At 38.7% G+C, this 20,112-nt stretch overlaps 1 protein-coding gene across 3 annotated transcripts in view; it reads left to right on the plus strand.

Annotated features, from left to right (window-relative positions):
• Positions 1-20,112, plus strand: part of nlgn2b (neuroligin 2b) — a 156,905-nt gene that overhangs the window by 123,767 nt on the left and 13,026 nt on the right. For all 3 annotated transcript variants that reach the window (XM_079355009.1, XM_079355010.1, XM_079355008.1), the window contains exon 4: positions 5,110-5,259. In XM_079355009.1, coding sequence (XP_079211135.1) covers positions 5,110-5,259 — 150 coding nt within the window. The remainder of the gene's footprint in view (positions 1-5,109; positions 5,260-20,112) is intronic.

Genomic DNA, 20,112 nt, shown 5'->3' on the forward strand with positions numbered 1-20,112 from the left:
AATCTGAACATATCCAAACTGGCAACGGAACAAAATCTGACTGTATGAAAACAGAGTTTTCCTTTTTATGAATGTAATTGGACACATTTATAGTCCTTATAAAGGAGTAATAAAAGAACACGCTGGTGAGAAGAAAAGAGTATGAAGAAGCTCACATGTAAGAATGCAAAGGGCTGGAAAATTTCCAATAAATTTCTGGAAACTTTCCATGGGAAGTTCAGCTGGGGAATTTTGGAAATATTCTTAATCGGAAACTTTCCATGGGAATTTATAGAAAATGAGGGTAATTTTGTCAAACTGTATCATATCCAAGCATGATTATAAACATTTTGTTTTGTCTTAAGCAGACATTCATGCAAAATAACACAATTAAAAAACATGAAATTTTAACCAATTTATTTGTAAGTAGAACTTTATCATGTTTTAATTATTTTATTTAACAATCACTTATTTAATTGAAGAACAAAAACATGACTGTTGAGGTAAAGACAGGGTAGGTCATTTTTGAAAACTAGCAGGATTTTGGAAAGTAGCATTTTCTCTTTCCCCACCTTTTCCCCTCTGTGCTCCCTCTAAAGCTGCACCCCTCATTTAAAGAAAATAGGTCATATATGTACTAGAAATGTGAATTCTTTTTTAAGTTGGTGCCGTCTTGACCGAGAAAAAGCAGAAAAGGTATTTTAAACTAAATTGAATCAAATACAACTCCCACAATGCACAGCAGCAGGCCTCCCCCACAGATCTAGAGAATAGAGCAAGCACTTCAGACTACAATCAGGCTATCACACGCAAACTCGTTTTCAGATTCTTGAAGACTTCTTAACAAACTTATTTTGTTTTTTCTTTCAAAATGGTAAATTATTGCTTTGTTAGCGGGTGGTTTAGTCCGAGAAAGTTTTCACCACTTGTCAATTAGAGATTTGGACGCAAGGCAATGTTTACATTGGCTGCGGATCATCAACCTCCCACTGTTAGCAGAGGACACCGTCATGGAATGTCTGAAAACCCAGAGGTAAGACTGTATTTCTGATCACACACAATGATAGTCTTCTGCACTAAAGCAGCACATCACATAGAAGTTGTATTGTACAAGTAAATCTGCCTTTCGTTTGCTTTAGTATTTTATCATGGTTTTGGAACGTGTCAGCAAAGCTAAAACTCAACTATTTCTGATCACACAGTGACTGTCCTCATTAGTAAAGCAGCAAAGTTTGCATGTAACGTTAGACACTTACATATTATTTCTATATAAGTTAGCTGTTATCGAACCCGCCTTGTTCGCGTGTGAATAGTTATGTTATACAAATGTTTTTAACCTTATTGAACGTATGGCATTTCAGACTCCATTGACGGCTGCAGCTAATTTGGTGTTGTCAGAAGATGAAGAGGACAAATGCCTGCTCACCTGAACACCAGTCAATATACCTGTCTGTGTCCAAGCACAGTTTATAAGTTTTTACTGCATAAAGTGATTAAAAAAACCACTGTACGACCGTAAATAGTGGAGTTTCAAATTTAAAAAAAATCTTGCAAAGTACTGCCATTACACCTTTATGTTACATGACACAAAGGAGATACTCTACACAGAACTGGTGCAGGTAAGCCAAATAATCATGAATAATCAATATGTTTAGTTTCTATGTTGGAAATTGTGATAACATCTAAGTAATTATCACACTTGATTGTAAAGATGGCCCTGTTCAAACATACTGGTGAGAATAGATGTACATGTACACTTAAATATTTTTTCAAATTCTAATGAACATGTTTTAATTAGTCCTACCTGTTCTTCTTCTTTTAAATCACACAGGGCCACTGGAGCTCTTTCACAGTGCAAAAGTACCTCCCCAAACGACAGGCGTGGTGTCAGGACAGATGCCATCATAGGTCACAACAATGAAATGTGTGTTACTATGTGCTCTCAGAATAGTATAAAAGCCAAAATGACAATTGACAGTGACCTAAATTGGTATATTTTGCTGAAAAGTTTAGATATTCCTGGAGAGAAAAGTTTAACACAGTGAAGTCTTTGTTCCGATTTTTTTGTGTAATCATATTCCCTGTCATTTACAGGAGAAGCACAGTTGAATCAAGTGTACTGCTCGAGGTCCAAGCAGTAGGTCTTGAAGAAAATCTTCACGCTACACCACCACCCTCATCGAGAGGGTCATGGTCAGAAGACGCAACCCAAACATCCAGTTCAAGATGCCAACCTCCTCACTTGCTCTGCCACAACCTGCTCAGCCCCCCAATACTGTCCCTGTACCTAACCCATCAAAGGAGGCTGCTACAACATCTATCCAAAGCTGCTTCTCTTCCAACTGCACCAAACTCCATTTCTCTCTGCTCTTCTTGGACTCTTTTCAGAGTCTGTTAATATTTATTTCCTCTTTAGTTCTTTGCTACTTTTGATTCTTATTTTAAAAATCTTTTGATACTTAGCTTGCACCGTGATTCATAGAGAAACATATGTATGTTGAGCACGTGAAGAAATTGACAATAAAGATGACTTTGACTTGACTACATAATGCATAGCTTTTTTAGATGTATCTCCCTGTTTATTTTTATGTGTTGTCTACCATTTTTCACCAACATGAATTTGAACTTTTAATTAAAGATGAAAATAACAGCAATACAAATAAACACCAATAAAGCAAATTATAGTTCCTCCTGAGCATTAAAAGTCTTTTGGTGCTGGCAGTACTGGCCGTCTGGAGATGGATATTATCTTCTGATGGCGTGCACGACTCAGGTAGGCAATACAACACGAGAAACTGGAAAGGAACTAGCAATGTAGTTTCTTCCCTACTAACCACAACACTTTCCAGTGATGCAATGTATTGATTGAATTTTATTGATTGCTGTCAGGCCTTTAAGTCCATTTTAACCAACATCTTTTTAAAAAAAAAAAGTGTATCTGGAGAAAATTACCTACACTGCCTATAAATATTTAAATGTGTGGCTTCAATAGTCTTTTGCTCTGGGCTCAAAAGTGTGCGGGGTATGAACTTTTTACGAGTGCGTTTAGTGTGTGAAAAGGGCTTATAATTCTAAATGTGGATCCCCACACTGAGGTGCACCAAAGGGACACCCTTCAGTCACACCCATGCAGCACTCCATGCACCTGCTTTTTGACAAAAGTCTTCATGTTTAAAATTTAACAGATAAGTTTACATCAAATATGTTTTCATGAGTAATCTCTGTAAACTCAGCAGGGAACTAATGATATACATTATATTATACTATACTGTAATGATATATAATAATATAATATACTGTTATAAAAACAACAGTTGTTGCGTGTAAATGGCGGCTACATGTTACTGCATATGTCCCCTTTCCACTGAGGATTTAAGTGATAGTAAGAGTGTTACTGAGGGAGCTGAGCCCTGGTGATGGCCTGCTACAGTATGTCAGTCCTCCATACTGTCCTAGTAACGCTGAGATAATTGAACTTGTTTACATATCCTCTGGGAAATCAGCCAGGTTCAGAATACACCAGAGAGGAAAAGGGGAAAAAAAGCAGCACTGATACTGAATATCTTTTATTTTTAGCCGGTCTTCTTGTGTCGCATGTGTGAAGCCATATGTGCAATTTTGCTGTGTTATGTGTGCGTGGGGAGGGGGGGGCTGTGAGTGACGCACCCGAGTGGATGTGTAACCTGAGATTCAGGTGGTGATGCAGGCGGGTGTGCAAATGCGTGAGTAGAATTTGTTACCAAGGCAACAGGCATTCAGTGAGTTGGTGCGATGGAATGGCTGGTGCAGTTCTATTAGCGAGAAGCAGTTTCCATAGCGACTCAACATCGCAGCTGCCTAAGCAAGACTTTGTGTGTGTGTGTGTGTGTGTGTCTCTGGATGAATACGGTGTGTGAATTTGAGTGTTCATTAGCATGACTCTATGTGTATGACTTGCTTTGTAACATCCCATATCTTTTTTTTCTTTTTCCCCCCCATCCTCTCCATCGTGTTGTTTTTGGTTTGAACCTCCCATCCACGTTCTCTCACACTGCCCTATTTTTATCTTCTCTCTCTCACTGTCTTTCCCCGTTTTATCTCTCTCTCCTCCTATCTCTCTGTCTCCCCATTTCTGAGTGCTGAAGCTCATCAGGGTAAACAGATGCTGTGGCTGTTATTTATGTTTCCACTTCGTCTGGCTTTCATACAAATTATCCACAGGCCCTGCACAGTGCAGAAGCTCTGCCTAAATGGGCTTCACTGGCAGCCCTCTCCGCCTTATCCATGTGCAACCACTCCGACCAAACCACATACTTGTGTTGGCGGGGGGGGGTTATCATAAAGTAAGGAGGGACCATAACAACATGCATTTATAGGTACCAAGAAACCAATAACACATGGGGTATCAAAACTGGATGCAGCATTTGATTCACACATTGAGGTCTGTGAATGCACCATTCATGTACAGGACAGGAAAGTCACGTGTCACAGAATCAAAAATGGAGGATGTGCTTAGTTGAATTTGCTTGAATGGTTTAAGACCAACTTAAAGGCAGTCTGCTAAACATGTTTCACAATCACTTTCCTCATCATGTTTTTGTCAATATTTTTTTCAACTTGCTTTGGGAAGTTCGACACATTAAATAATTTGAATGTGCGTACATTGTTATGACTGCTTTACCTTAGCCTACAGGCAGCCCTTTTCTAAAGCAAACATGTGTGGTGTTCCTATATGCAGGATGCACAGTGTTGCTGTTCTTATTATCGTTTTTTTTTGTCTTCATATTTGTTGTATTTTCAATAATCCCCTGATACAAACAGCCGATCTGATTAAGTCTGCTGCAAGGGTATGATTACAGAACTGTCATAGTTAATATACTTAAAAGAAAATGCTGTCTGACACAAAAGGTGAAGTGGTGAAAAAAATCCCCAAAATATAGAATACGCTTAAGATTGGGTTTCTTTCTTTTTCTTTATTTCTTTTTGGCAGGACCTTTAAAACTGGCCGAGTTTTGTTTTAAACCTCAACTAAATCAGTACATAGCTTAGCTTTTGTTTCAGTCCTCTGTTCCATATAACTCTGCAAAAGACTTTCAAATAGAGCAGGAATGAAAACAGGAATACTGACCTCTGATTATGTGTGTTGTGCAGATATTCGGGACCGTCGTAAGAAGCCTGTGATGCTCTTCATCCATGGGGGCTCCTACATGGAGGGCTCAGGGAACATGTTTGACGGCAGCGTCCTCGCTGCCTATGGAAACGTCATCGTGGTAACCATGAACTATCGCCTCGGTGTGCTTGGTAAGTTTTGGTGCGCAGAGTCCTGGAGGAGTTTTCAGGCACTGGTGTTTGTGATAGAAATGTTTCAGACATTGTCCTCTTTCGTCTCACCTTGACCGACTCATGTGTGTCAGAGGGATGATGTCAAAATATGTACACATACAAAGGTCTTTTTTTTTTTAAGGCATTACAATTTATGTCCTGTCATAAATCACTGAGGACAAACTATGTTTAGGAAAGAGAAGTAAAGCTCCACCAGCAGGCTCCTCGTAAGCCTCATATGGTCTTTCTCTAGCATCCCAGGGCAAACAGTACGAGTGCCTATAATAACATACACTGTAAAAATGCTGTTTGAGTTTTGGTCATGAAGCAGCCACTCACCATAAATAATTTCAACATTATTGACATGCTGCTGCTTAGAGAACGTAAGAGAAAGTGCAGGCTGAATGCACAAAGAAACAGACGGTTATAATCCGTAAGAATAAGGGAGCTAATGTGAGACAATATCCCTAACATCCCTAAATATTTCTCACAAAGGCAGGAAACATTATCCTTGATCATGTTGAAGTAAAGTGTAGTGAGCGTGATGTTGTTGTGCGATGGAACCCCGACAGGGTGAGTACCCTGTTAAGCTAAACAGATAATCAGTTTGAATCCACGGTTAGAGAAAGGCTGGTGTACTCTGAAGCCTTTTTAAAGTTAGCTAACCTCGCTTTCATTACTCACCTAAAGCTTTACATTTGCACGGATGGTGAAATGAGAAATGGTGAAGAGCTCCACATGAATCAGAACAGTACTCAAATGAGTTTGTCTGCCTCGTCACCGTCAAAGTCTGTTGGCATTTTCTGATCCATTCGCCAATCTCCAACCACCGTATCTCATAAACGTAACGTTCTGTGTTCACTTTAGGTGCCATTTTTGTAATTCTGTAGATTTCTCCGTCATAACCTGCAGTTTTCGTATCTTTTAACCTCTCTCCCTGTTATTATCCTCTCCTTTCTCTTTTCCCACAAAGTAAACAGACCAACATCAAATCAACCAGACTTTTTTACAGATTGATAGTATTACAGTTTGTCCACCACAGTCTGGGATAAATGTAGTGTCCCTAGCAACCGTCTGCTTTTTTTTTTAGCAAGGGTTAATTCTTCTCGACAATGATGACGGTTTCTCTGCTAATTGGCCATCAGAATCAAGTATTTAAAACGGCCGTGAAATGATATGTGCAAAAATATGAATTCAACTTAAAAAGATGTACATTACCTTCCACAATTTGACTAAGTAAGAAAAGAAGTACAATATATAATGTGTTGAAGACCCTTTCATAAGAATGAAAGTACGATGGGTTTGTTGTGTGCCATGGATGGGTGGGGTTTTTCAAATTTTTTCTGCAAATGCTCTTAAATCTTTGAATATGTTTTCTCTAACCCCCTATTAAAAGTGAGGAGGGAGGTAAGTGAGAAGTGTCTGCCAGCCTTCAGAGGTCCTTAACATTGACTGACGTGTATAATGCACTTCAAATTAATGTGGTGTAATATGGCATGTTTTATACTTGAGATCAGTTTGCATTAATGTGCTTTTGTCACTGCCTGAATTCAAGTTTTCTGCTGGATAGAAGTCATTTAACAATACAGTTCACTTAACAAAGGTCTCAAGGGGTTTTAACTGTAACTATACAGTATGCAACAACAGTATAAACAGGTTGCATTTAAGTAAATGTATTAGATTAGAACAGTGTGTAAAATGGAGTTTGTGATGCTCTTGGCTTTTTAGATCAAAATCAAGAAAACATGTTCACATATTTTGAGTACACGTGCACATCGTTAAGAATATAAAGCACTACAATAAACAGGAAGCAAGTAAAAGAAGCTGCATATGATTCAAACATAAGCGACAATAGAAATGCAACAACAAACTACAGGAAGCACAAATAGTTGCCAAGGGATATAAACATATCATGAACTCTAGCAAATCGCTAATTAATACTTGTCACACACCTGAAACTTGTTTTGCAGTTGTTTGGGGCATCACATTTAGGATTTTTAAAGGTTTAGGGTCTGTAGAGAATTGAATAATTGGATCTTCTCTGCAGAAAGAAAACTAAATAATGTTGCAATAGACACAGCAGCACCAGGATCAATAAATATCCAAATAAAGTGACTGTACAGCGAACTTTGTTCAACTCAAAAAATTGGACCTTGGTGTCTTTAAGACCCTTCTGGGAAATTGAGCCTGAGTCTGTCCTGACATCTTTAACACTTATAAGTACTCCTCAATTTAAGACCATAATCCGACCTGAGACTCGAGCAATATTACACTAGATCATATTATATTGGCTTCATACCGTAGTACTGTTGGCTTGCAAGGCTAATTCTACACATTGACTTCTTCCTGTCTCTTTTCTTCTTCACATAGGGCATCTAGTTGCAAAGTAGAAAACCTGGACACCAATGAGTAAGAGTCTGGGAGAATATGATGACTTTAATTGTTAATTATTTAATTCAGAAAACAAGCTTTCCCTAAACACTGATGTGTCAACAAACCACAACCTAAACCCAAACGTATCAGAAAAAGATTAAGGGTCCGGGTTGGTAGAAGGAAGTCCAGTCCGCACTCGATAATACAGCCTGTATAAAACTTTCATTTATTACTGCTCTGTTACTTGTGAATGTTCAATCATAAAAACTGTGTGCAACACTCATGCACAATGAGGCATTTGTAATCCTTATTTATCACTCTGCTTCCAATGTTGTTCAGACCAGACCAGTTGTTCCTGAATCAGTTCACTGTTAAATCCATGCAGCAGGAATTTCACAATAAAGTACACACAGGTGTATTTACTGTGTTCACTTAACCTGAAAATGATGTTTATTTTCATCAATTATTTGTTGCAGTAATATGCAGGTCTGCTGGAAAAACAGCCAGGACCTGACTCACTGTACTTCAGAGAAATGAGTGACCACTTAGTGCCTTTGGTGTACATTCAGCCATTGTAATGTGTCTGTTGCTGTCAGTGTATTTTTGGATTAAGGGTTATTCTATTTGTCCATTCTGGTGGAGCTTTGCTGTGCTTGCCTGGCCTGTTAGTGTGGGCTGAGTGTGTGTGTGTGTGTGTGTGTGTGCGCGTGTGCGTGTGTGTGTGTGTGTGTGTGTGTGTGTGTGTGTGCGCGTGTTTGTGTGTATCCAGCTCTTTTGCGGCTGGATATCAGTGGAGTCAAGTATTTACATTCTCAGTCATCTTTTCGGAGGTGTTTGCACACACACTATCTGTGACTGTCACTACGGTTGCCAGGTTGGGTAATCAGATCTTGTTTATTGCATCACGGCTGTTTCAACATTTCAGAATAATGATAAACAGAGAAATGGGAGATGTTTAGGATGCCGTCCAAGAGTTGCAGCGAGTGTTAACAGAGGGTAACATGACCCAGACTGTTATTGACCATGCCAATGGAGAGGCACAGAGACAAGGACAAACTAAGAGTTAGTGAAATGGGGAACCTTGGACCTGCAGCTTTATCCAGCTCCAATTGAGCTCATTAAATAGCCTCTTTCACAGTTTTCAGAGAATTCGTGACTGCTCAGAAAATGTAGCAGACCTCCAGTTTAAAACATCAGGCTTGGCTTCAAGAAAGAGGAGGCAAAAGCCTCTCCCTTGGACTAAAAACATACACAAGAAAACCACAAGGTCCAGAGAAACCAGGGAAAGAGTAATAACATGAGGAAGACCTCAGCACTAGAAGCAAAGTTTGAATGCAATCTTACATAAAAACAGCATTATAAGCTGTGTCCTATATGCGCCACATTAATTATGTATACTTGGTCCCAGCCAAGTTGAATAAGCTTGTACCAGATTAGCACACCTGCCAGATCCTATAAGAAAAAAACAATAATAAATTCACAACAACCAGTCACATTTTCTTCTATGACAATCAGGAAGGTAACAATGCAATTAAAAAATACAGAAAATCAAATTTGAACAGGCCTCCTGATATGCTAAACCCTGTATGTACCACACACTCATGGGCACAGCCAAGCCAATGAAACGTTAATCAAAAATTAAATAAATAAGCTATTAGAGTAATAGTTTGGAGATACTGTTTTGCAAACCTGGTGTGGGACCAAACACCAAGTTGATCAGATTTAAATAAAAGGCATTCCCAGCAATACAATTTGCAATGCTTTTCAGAATCTGTTTGTCTGTATATGTACCTTTCATAGTGGCTAGATTGTAAGTTGGGCACAAAACCTTTGACTGGCTGGGTCAGGGCTTCTAGCGGTGGGGTAGGTTAGTCCTTTTTCTCTTGTAATGTCCGTCTCATAAAAAGGATTTGCTAGTAAATCAATCGCCAAACACTTTTCCTCTCCTGGTGTGTTAGAAAAATTGAGCTATTTCAAAGAATGTCACACACAAAAACATTGTACTCCATGTTTGCATGGATGGTGCTAAAAATCTAAACCATACCAAAATTACATCAACTCGTGCTCACCTTATTTGAACTTCTCGTTCCACAATGTGAAGCTCGCTAGTTTCCCAAGCCAAAGCCTGGCCCACGGAACAACCAAGCCATACTTGTTTAGGACATACTCTGCAAAGCAAGCTAGAGGGCATGTCAGAGAAGGAGGATTAATATGACAATCTACAATATTGTCTTCATTAGTGGAATGAGTAGTACCATCACTTGAAAATTCTGAAGGCCTCAGGGCAGATTTTTGACCTGGAGATAACACATAGGCGAAATCTGATTGGATTAGTCAAAACGAGTTGCAGTGGAAGCAGTGAAACTGAGGGAGCGAGAAACCATGAAACTAGGATGAACTTATGAGACAATTCTGACAATCAACAATAAAAACAAACATACTATTAATAAAAAAATATGTAAATATGGTGTCAAATATGGTACTGAATTGTAAAATGTAATTTTGTGATTCTGAATGTGTTTAGACCAGCAGAGAAGGTTTTGCTAACCCTGATTGCCAACCACTCCCACATATAGTGTTAAATTTGCTGCCTGAAGCAATGACATTCAGCACCTTGCTGAACAGTAAGGGATGAGATGTTTCAGAAGAAGCGCTTAGAGCCGCTGAGTAAACACGAATCAACACTATGAAACACCGGGTACAGCGTCCCCACACACAGCTCCGCAAAAAGATGAATTGAGTTAAGTAGCGAAGTGCGCCAGCTCACCGCGGCTAAAGCTAAGAGGCTAACATTAGTCAAGAATAACCTCAGCAGCTCTCTGTTACAAGCACATTCAATCATCTGTAACAAATACCCACGGTTCTCTGAATCCAAGATTTCTCTTTGTTAGTATTTTAAATTGTGACCTCAGACATGTATCTCCTTATCTGGTCTTTAGAAAATTATGCTTGAAAGACTTTAATATTTCACAACAACTGTTGTTTGTTTAATGAGCAAAATAATGATTCAACTTTTTTGAGATAGTTTCACAATGCAATAGCTCAGCATGTTGGGTTTAGCTTAGCCTACATGCTGTAATGATATTCAAAGGTGATGATGTCATCAGAGAAAAAAATGATTTGGTGCCTCAAATTAATGGAAAGGGAAACACTGGATTTTTTTTCCCACCACCCCTAGCATACAGTGGCTCATTCCAAATCTCATAGTCTTCACTCTTCACTATCATGAAATCCCATGTTGCCTGGAAACAAGACACATCATCAAAAAGGTAATCTTCCATGTGTTTTTGTGTGTCTTAAAGTGTTTACAAATTTGTCTAAAGGAATAAAACATGATGGTCCCTTGTGAATTTCTTGCTGAAAAACATAAACATCTCTTAAAATATGCTATAAATAACCAGAAAGATAAATCACTTCACTTCACTTACAGATAATCTTATTTACAGTTTTCCCATTGCATACATGCTTACCCATAGATTTTTTGTCATTTAATACTAATTCTATGTATGAACATTTGTTAACATTAACTAGGGGGCCGGACAATCACGTTCTCTATTTCGTCATCCGACTCTATGTCTTACATGATAGTATATAGAAATGTGGACTCGTGGAAAGTGTGTAACATGGCATTATAAAGTCTCCATCAGAGCCTTCATGCACATAATGATCTGACAAGACAGCACTCACCAAGAACGCACTTAAAGGTCTGTGATTCTGTGAGTGTGGAGATTGGGATTGGGCCAATCACTCAGTATGGAAAACACTAGGAGGTAACTCTGCACACATCAACAGAGGGAAGGGTGAGTTACAACCAGACTACATTCATATACAATATAATACAGTCGTATAAGACTGTATTAAATATGGACTTGATGTGTGTGTTGTCATCAACCATTTGTTTCTTTAGAGGCATTATGAAGCGTAATGATGGAGGCTGCATGGAAATGGTAACTCTAACTAACTTTGAGGCTATCCATTCACATAGCGGGAGCTGAGCTGGGCCTTAAGCCTCAGGGCAAACCACTACAACACACTCATCTATCAGTCAAATCTCAGTAATTTGCAAAACTCTTAGCTTTTATGTATTCAAAAAAGATGAGATACAACAGATGAATCACCGCGTACATGGTTTTTTGAATACACCTGTATACATCTCTATTATTCTTCCTTGGCTTTTTGGAGCCAGCCTCATGTGGACACTCAAGGAACTACATTTATTTTAAATTTGCACTTTAACTTTTGCTTTATTTTTCTAAACTGGAGGTTTTGACTTTGTTACTTCAGGTCAAGATGCTCCAGCAACTCTTTTAGTACAAAGATGAACTTGTTTAACAAAGAAGGCTGACATGTTTTGGCCTTCATCAGGGTCATCAAGAAGCAGATTGCACACATGATTTAAATAGGTTAGGTACAGACTTTGTTAGAACATAAAACAAGAAATTATAACTGAACATTAAAATACAGGAAATACACAACTAAATAACAGGGCCAATATATTGCACACAATTTGAAACAAGAGTTTGTTGAACATACAATTTTATGACACATTTTTACACAGTATCCTTGTTCCCTGACCTGACATGTACACCTTGTTTCTACATTGTATACCTTGGTGATGTACATAAACATGTTGCTGTGATTCGTGTTGGAGATGTCTGCAGTGAACTCATGCATCCCTGAGTGTGTTTATTGAACCAAACATGCATTAAAATTCATAGAAAATACATACACAAAGAAATGGAGAGCAAAAAAAAATCACACCTTACGAAGCATAACAAGAAACAAACAAACACCAGACAAGGATGAGGGTCTACAGGCAGATGTGTCTGTACAGTTCAGTTGTTTGAGTAACCTCTAAAAACGCTGAAACGTTTCAGCAGATTTGAGTTATTGTGAACGATGAATCCAGAGGGTTCTGACTTGAACAGCAAATGCATGATTGCATTTTGCTTTGCAATGTGAGAGGGGGGGTGGACAGAAGACTAAGATCTGATGATCAGAGAAGATAGAGAGTGCTTTGTGCGGTGCCTCGTTTATAACCACGGTTCTTATAGTTCAAATGTAATATTCAATAAGAGCCGATTGCAGCTGTATCTTTGTATGCCTCCTTAAAAGACCGCTCTACCTACCGAAACCTGGTCCATTTATGATTACAGTGTTTTTTTTTTAAATGACTGCACTACATTAATGCATGTCACAAAATGTTTATTTCCCTCATCCTCTGCACACAATCACTAAAATACACGTAAAATATATACACATAGAGGTGGAGAGCGATCCTGCTGAGTGATTATGAGCGATGACGCAGTGTCCTCGATTCCTTGAACATTGTTGAAAATTTTGTTATGTGTGGGCGAATGTGTGCTCTCCCTCTCTTCCTCTCTCTCTCCCTCTCCCTCTCTGATATGCTTTAAATGGGTTACTGTACTAAGCAGATTATCCTCGTGTGTTTTTATATGTTTGTGTGACATAAACATGCATGTTTGCACACAAATATCTGTATTTGTAACTGCCTGTGTGCGAGTGTGCACAACTTGGTTGCGTGCCGTGCGTAAAACATATATATGAATAATGCACCATCCATCTGAATTTTTAATGGCGCTCCTCTTCTCTGACACTGAATTTGAGTCAAAGTGAGAAACACAAGCATAGCGTCTCTTAATAGTTTTATGTTCTAATCTATGGTATTATCCTGTACTTACACACACAGGAGCTTACACATGCCAAGCTCATTTCATTCACTGCCTGTGCCTTTAACAGAGTGATGGGGAGTCAGGAAAAAGAGAGAGCAGGGAGTAGAGACAGATGAGCGAGGAAGACTCACAGAGAGACAGTGAGGGGAAAGGAAACAGAAGGGGGGAGATGGGAGCAGGCTAAAAATAAACCATCAGAAATGCTTTTTAAAATCGGCACTGATGCAAAGTTTTCATTCTAATGAATGCTCCTGCAGTGTGACCACAGCAACCCCACATAGGGCCGAATGCCTTCTGCTTTCCCTTCATTACAAACACATCCTGTTGTAATTTTCCAGCAAGTTACGTACGGTTTGGGTGTTAAATTTATGACTAAATTTACGACCCCATCATGGAGTAAAATGGGTGAATGAGAAGAAAATGTCTCCTGAACGTGCCCTGGTTCAGAGGTTTGGTGACAGTTGAGATACCACATTGCTGCTCGGCTCACCTTCTCCTACCTTCCTCCTGCTCCGGGCTCCAGAGAGCCTTCTGATTTGTGTTGCATAGCCATCTGTTCAGACTAATTAACTAATTAACTAATTAATGAACTCTGGGGAAAGGCCCACCATCGTGGGCTCGCAGAGTGAGAACATTTTTCACCTCAGGAAGAGAGATGAAACGTTTCTTCTGGAAACGTTTCTCTGCCCCGTTTCGGCTTCTTGCTTCTAACACAGCGCTCCATCTTTAACACTCACACAAAGCAGCTCTCAATGTAATGTGTGTGGTTTCATCCCAAATGTCACTTTTACTGTTTAATACTGTGCAGTGTTATGCTTGGTGTCCAAGGGGTGACTTGACATAACTGAATTTCCTTTTGTTTCACTTAGATGAAAGCGTGTTTCAGAAGTCAATTTATTTTGCCATCAATGTTCTGAAAATTACATGTTTTGTAAAGGCTAACACCAAAATAGATCAGTTCTGCTCTGTTTGGTTTATTTATGAGCTTTAGTAATCTCTTGGGAAAGGTGCAACAAGCTGTAAACACAACACTGACATATTATCAGGGATTAAAGTTAAAATGATGTTTAGTGTTAGCAAACAGCTGCCTCCTCACACGTCCAGCAAAGTAACATTAACATTCATTTGGATGAGTGTTCGATTCACAAATCGACATCAGCATTCACAACGCCAATCATTCTTCATGTTTAAGACCACCTTACAAATGTATTTCCAATTTCAACTCTGTGTTTAAGAACCTTGTGTGAAATATCTGGCTCTGTAACGTCTAATGCTCCAATATGTTCTAAAGCAGGACGAGTACACACGTTGCGTCATTAAAATGTGCTGCAAAAAAGTAATGTAATTGATAACACATTAATTTCTTCAGATTCAGTTTAATTATGGAATAACTGCAAAGCTGTACCAAAAATGTCCTTTCAAAGTGTGAGGGTTGAGGATGTTATAGCTAAGGACACATTTTACTGCGATGAACTGGCAGATGAGCAATTCCAACGTAGGAGCTGCAAATGCACAATTCATCCTGTTTAATAAAGGCACTGTTAGAACAATTCTCTGAGCAAGAGAACTCGGCTTTCTTGATTTGTTCTGCAGTTGAAGCTAACCATCAACACTTTGCGGAAGTTTACATATAACATGTCAAAAGAAAAACACTTCAAAGCTGCAGACAATAAAACCAAAACAGAGAATAACACCCCCTCAATAATTTCCTCCACTATTGTTGAAAGTATTGATCAGAGCAACTGGGAGACTGGCGTCTTGTTTTTTTGCCCTATTTATGTATTTTTTTTCCGTGAGTCAGTGATTTTTCAAAGCTTAGCTGATGAAATCTATCCAAAAAACCTATTGCATATACAAATAAGGAAAGACTTATTGAGATCATAGCATGTCTCAAGATCTGGATTATATTGCCATATAATTCTTTTAATGAAGGAATTCAGTTTTGAGCTTTCGAGAGCATCTTCTGAAGTTTCGTCTTTCTCTTATTTTGAAAGACTGCATACCCTGCCTTTGGTTATCTTATATGCATGAACGTACTCTATTTTACTATTATTCTCTTCTATTACTATGATAAGGTTGAAAACTTATTATATTTTGGCAAGTAGTCAAGCACATATCGATAAATAATAAATGTGTGCAAAAAATATTGTCCTCATGTACCCTGTTTGAGACGCACCAGTAAGCACCATTTTATATGTAACCTAATAAATGTGTTTTTACAGGCTCATGCTCTTGAAATCATTTTAAGCATGAGTCAAATCAAACAGTGTCAGTGCATCCACCAATACTACTTAGCTCAGTGAATTTTGGGCATCTGTTCAAATTGTTTCGTCTGTTGTTCTCAGAAACACCCCTTAAAAATGTTACATAGACAGTATTTTTAGCCAGCACACATTTTGCTGTCAATTCATTTCAGCCTGCCGCCTTGTCACAACTCAGCCGTCCCTAAATACAAATGAAACACACCTCCCACTCCCTGCTCAGGGACCCTATCTTCCCACTCCGTAAGCAATCATTAACACTTCCATCTCCACATTTTGCCTACAGTGAGTGCACTGACTGTGTTGACGGCACAGGAAAAACAATCATTTTGCTTGCGTGTCATTCTGATTGTGACAAGGTTCACGCAAATTTGGACCAACAAATTCAATTTAAACATTAGAACTAGAAGTTATGTATTCCCCTTTGCAGAAAAGGCTGCCTTATGCTTTGAAAAATGCATTTGCTATCAGGGCCTTATTGCAATGCTGATTATGTATAATTTAATTGTAAAATGATGTGTTGGAGGCTTCAAGGTTTTTAAAAGAAGTAAGAGAACGAATGCTTCCACAGGTTCACATTGAACAGCAGTGACTTATGGGTATGGAAACCAAGACTGACACCAATCTGCCTCCCAGGCTGGCATCCAGCAGCACAGCTGGACCAATCAAATACAAGGAGATAATGAATGCAGCTAGTCATACCTGAGACTCAACATCTTACACGCCACATGTTTCAAAATCACATTTGAATTCTCAAGGTCTCCTCAAATATATGCACGTTGAATAGCTTGAAGACCAGTGTTTGCTGCTGAAGTCCATCCCGTAACATGTGTTTGTGGCTACAGATTTATCATACCAGATGTAAAGAGCATTTTTTCCAACATGTAACACTTTGAGCCAACAGTTCGAGGTACATAGTTATTGTTTGATGGTGATGACTGAATTTTGAGTAAAATTCTTACTCCTGTGGGGCCGATGATGCATTCAGATCTCATGACCCTTGAGACAGTTATTTTATAGTGACTTACACTTTCCCCAGTTATCATCATAGAAGTTTCTTGTTCATGAACATACTTAAGTATACTTTAAAAGGATGTGCTAAAGGCTCTCCTTATAACTGCAGATCTTGGGTGAGAATGGTCCATTTAAAATCTTTTTGTTTTGAAGTTATCCAGGTTTTTTGCGAATAGGAATTTTTTGAATCTTATTTGGCATTCTCCAATGGTGCCAATTCGCCAAAATGTAGACAAACAACCAGGCTCAATTATCTACTATTCAAACATCCTTCATATAACTCACAGATAATTACTGTAGTCAGATTACTCCTTGCTAAGAGAAAATGCACATTGTTACATGAAATGTTTAATAAGAAGTACATCACTTTGTCACCTATTTCATGGTGCTTTATAAAGACTTTGACTTAATTTAAACCGTAAAATCAGGTGTATAAGACACACTTTTAATACGTTTTATCATCTAAGAAGTTGGCTAGCTCAGCTACCATACTGTAGCTAGTAGGTGTTTAAACTCCACAAAGAGAAAACATGCTGCTACTGAAAGAGCTATACAACTGTACAGAAACTGCACTTTGCAGACTTCGCTGAACACAAAAGAAATCATCTGCAGGAAAACAGTTGGAAAACAAACTGTGTCTTATATTCTAGTGCGACTTGTAGTCGAGATGTTACGGTAATTCATTTAAGAATATTTATGAAGAGTATGTACTATTATCTTTGTGACTGACTGTTTTGACTCTGATTGAAGTTTAATTCATATATTTTGATCAGTTTTCAATTCTTCTGACATTTGCATTGTAGATCAGTAGTTTCTGAAATGAAACTTTCTTTGAACGGCTTTGAAAGCTCTTAGTGCAGTGGGAAGTTTGAAGTTGAAGCGTTTCTTTTCAAATGTGCATGACAGCCTGGTTTTATTGCACAGCGTGGTGTTTTTGAATGGACCTTTGAGGGTGAAAATTGAGTGAGATAAGTAAGCTAATAAATACAATGACATTGGAAGCCCATCGGCGATGGACTGAATGACATTAGTTCAGTAGGAGGAAGACCTATTACAAATTGTAATGTCTTGCGTTTTTGCATCAACTTTTCATACAGATTGATGCCAACAAGAAGATGTTTGTCAAAAGGTTTATATTTATATAATGATCTGTAAGGTTACAGATCTTTACATCAAATTGTTAAAAGAAAAAAGTTTTTGCTTCATTGTCATTATAAATGTATCATATAAACCATGATATTGATACATGGTAATATAATCTCTGCATCATTAAAATAACATGCCCTTTAAACACAGATGTAAACTTGTGTAAGATATTTAACTGCCTTTTAAGGAAGGAAAATAAATCAATAAAATAAGGTGTTCTCTTATAGTGCACACTAGATACAGTTGAGAGAAAGGTTGTGTAAATTCACAGTTACCTTCATCCACAAAAGATAAGCCTCAAGGTTGCAGCACAACACTGAATGTGCAAATCCACTTTATTCCAATCATCCAAACAGATTCTTTAGTGTGCAGGAGACATTTACCATCTGCTAATGTTTTTTTTTCCTTCTTTTTTGAATCAGTGCATTTACTTTTGATTGATTAATTTCGTGACTCAGAACAGACACAAACATCGCCTTGTTTTCTCTCTTCTATCACCTCGTCTACGTGTATATAAAGACAATTTTTTCCCTCTGATTGTTTGACATCCTTCATCATCTCCTGTGTGACGTCACGCTGGGATTATATAATATGTCCTTCAGTGACATTAGCTTTGGGCAATATTTGGTTTAATACCTGTCTTATGTCTGTGGGTTCTTTTTTTATCCTCCTCTCTTTTCCGTCTCCCCCACCCCACCCCTCCCGTCCTTTTTTTTTTTTTTGTCTTTGTGCACAGAAATGTGTTCAGTGACCCACTGCAGTCACTCTGTTCAGTCCAAAAAATTACTCTGCAGATGTGTGTTCCCGTCTCAGTAGTCAAAGAGTCGACTGACCACACTTCAGTTCTGGACTTTGGGTTTGTGAATGGTGTTGACTTTTACAGAAATTGTAGTTGTACTGAATAAAACACTTAATATACTGTGAGTGAGTGTGCAAACTTGATGTGGAGCTGCTTCCTCTCATTACTGGTTCATAACCATTGTAGCTTCCCTATCATTTACAATTCAATTAGTAGACACTTTTATCTAAAGAGACACACATCAGAGAATAAGTACAACACAAGCAAGGAGAAAAAAGGAAACAATGTCAGTAACTGCAAACAGTCAGCTTTAAGTCCGGTTGGACACACAGGTGCTGACAGGCATTGCGCAGAGGCAAAACACAACATTGACAGCTGTTCTTAAGAGCGCTAACCAGGATGGAAACCATCTTAAAAGTCATCGTTATCAAACAAAGCCATCGTCATTACCATAATCAATAACATCGAGACCTCCGTTAGCTTTTTCTTAAAAATGCAACAGGACTCTGCAGATCAGATGGAGTTTGGAAGGAGGAAGAAGAAGGGGGTCAACAGAGAAGGAAAGTCTAGTTAGCGTCTTAGGACCTTGTTGTGAAGGTTGGATCAAACACCGTTTATTGGAAGAGCATAACTTCCTTAACTGGCCTTAAGCAAGCTTTGACTTCCCTTTTGAAACCAAGAGGCTACATCCACTTTTTATATACAGTCTTGTGTCTGCTCTCTGTAACAATATGTCTCCCTGTTGCAAATGCAATAAGATATCATTATAGGATAATAGCTTAAACTGACTCATCCCTTCAGTGTGCATAAGAGCTCTGATAGAATTCATTACGCTTGTATGATAAAGATCCACTGTTTTGAAAGATTTCTGAATCATGACTGGCAAGATTTATCAGCTGAAGCAGCAGTCATTATCCAATGTGTTGACCTTTTTAAGAGAAACTGAAAACACAATATTAAGTAAATGTTTTGACTTTACATTTCCCTCCACTCGTCGCTCACTTTTGTCCATTTTCTCTCATCCATTCATTTCTTCAGCCTGTATCTTTACTTAGAGGTTGATGACTCTCCTCACAGTTCCTTGGCCGTTACCTACAGCAAGTGTTGAATATGCATGAGTTCAGCCTCATAAACTGCTGCTCTCAGCGCTAAAGTCAGTAGGAAGACCAACTCAGCAGATGGGGGGATCAGAAAGAAAACTTAAACTGAAAGAGAGGAGAAGAGAGAACGTGTTTGACTTATCATTAATGGTGGAAGATCAACCAGATTTCCTCTCTTCATGTTGCTCTTGCACCAGGAGGCACCAGCTCATGCCAGCATGCTACACTCGACGCTGACTTTGTGTTGCATGCAACTGTTTGTGTACTTGAATATGGAAGTGCTTGATTGTGTGTATGCAAGTGCTTTTGTGAGTGTCTGTCCATATGATTTTGCCTGAAGCTCTGGACAGTTGCCAGGCAACAGTGGCGGGAGGCTTAGCACTCAACTGGGCAGCCGCGGAGCAGACACACTTCACATGCCTTTGGTTTTGATGAGCGGTACAGGT

Source organism: Symphodus melops (genome assembly GCF_947650265.1).
Source record: "Symphodus melops genome assembly, chromosome: 11".
In the NCBI taxonomy this organism is placed as follows: Eukaryota; Metazoa; Chordata; class Actinopteri; order Labriformes; family Labridae; genus Symphodus; species Symphodus melops.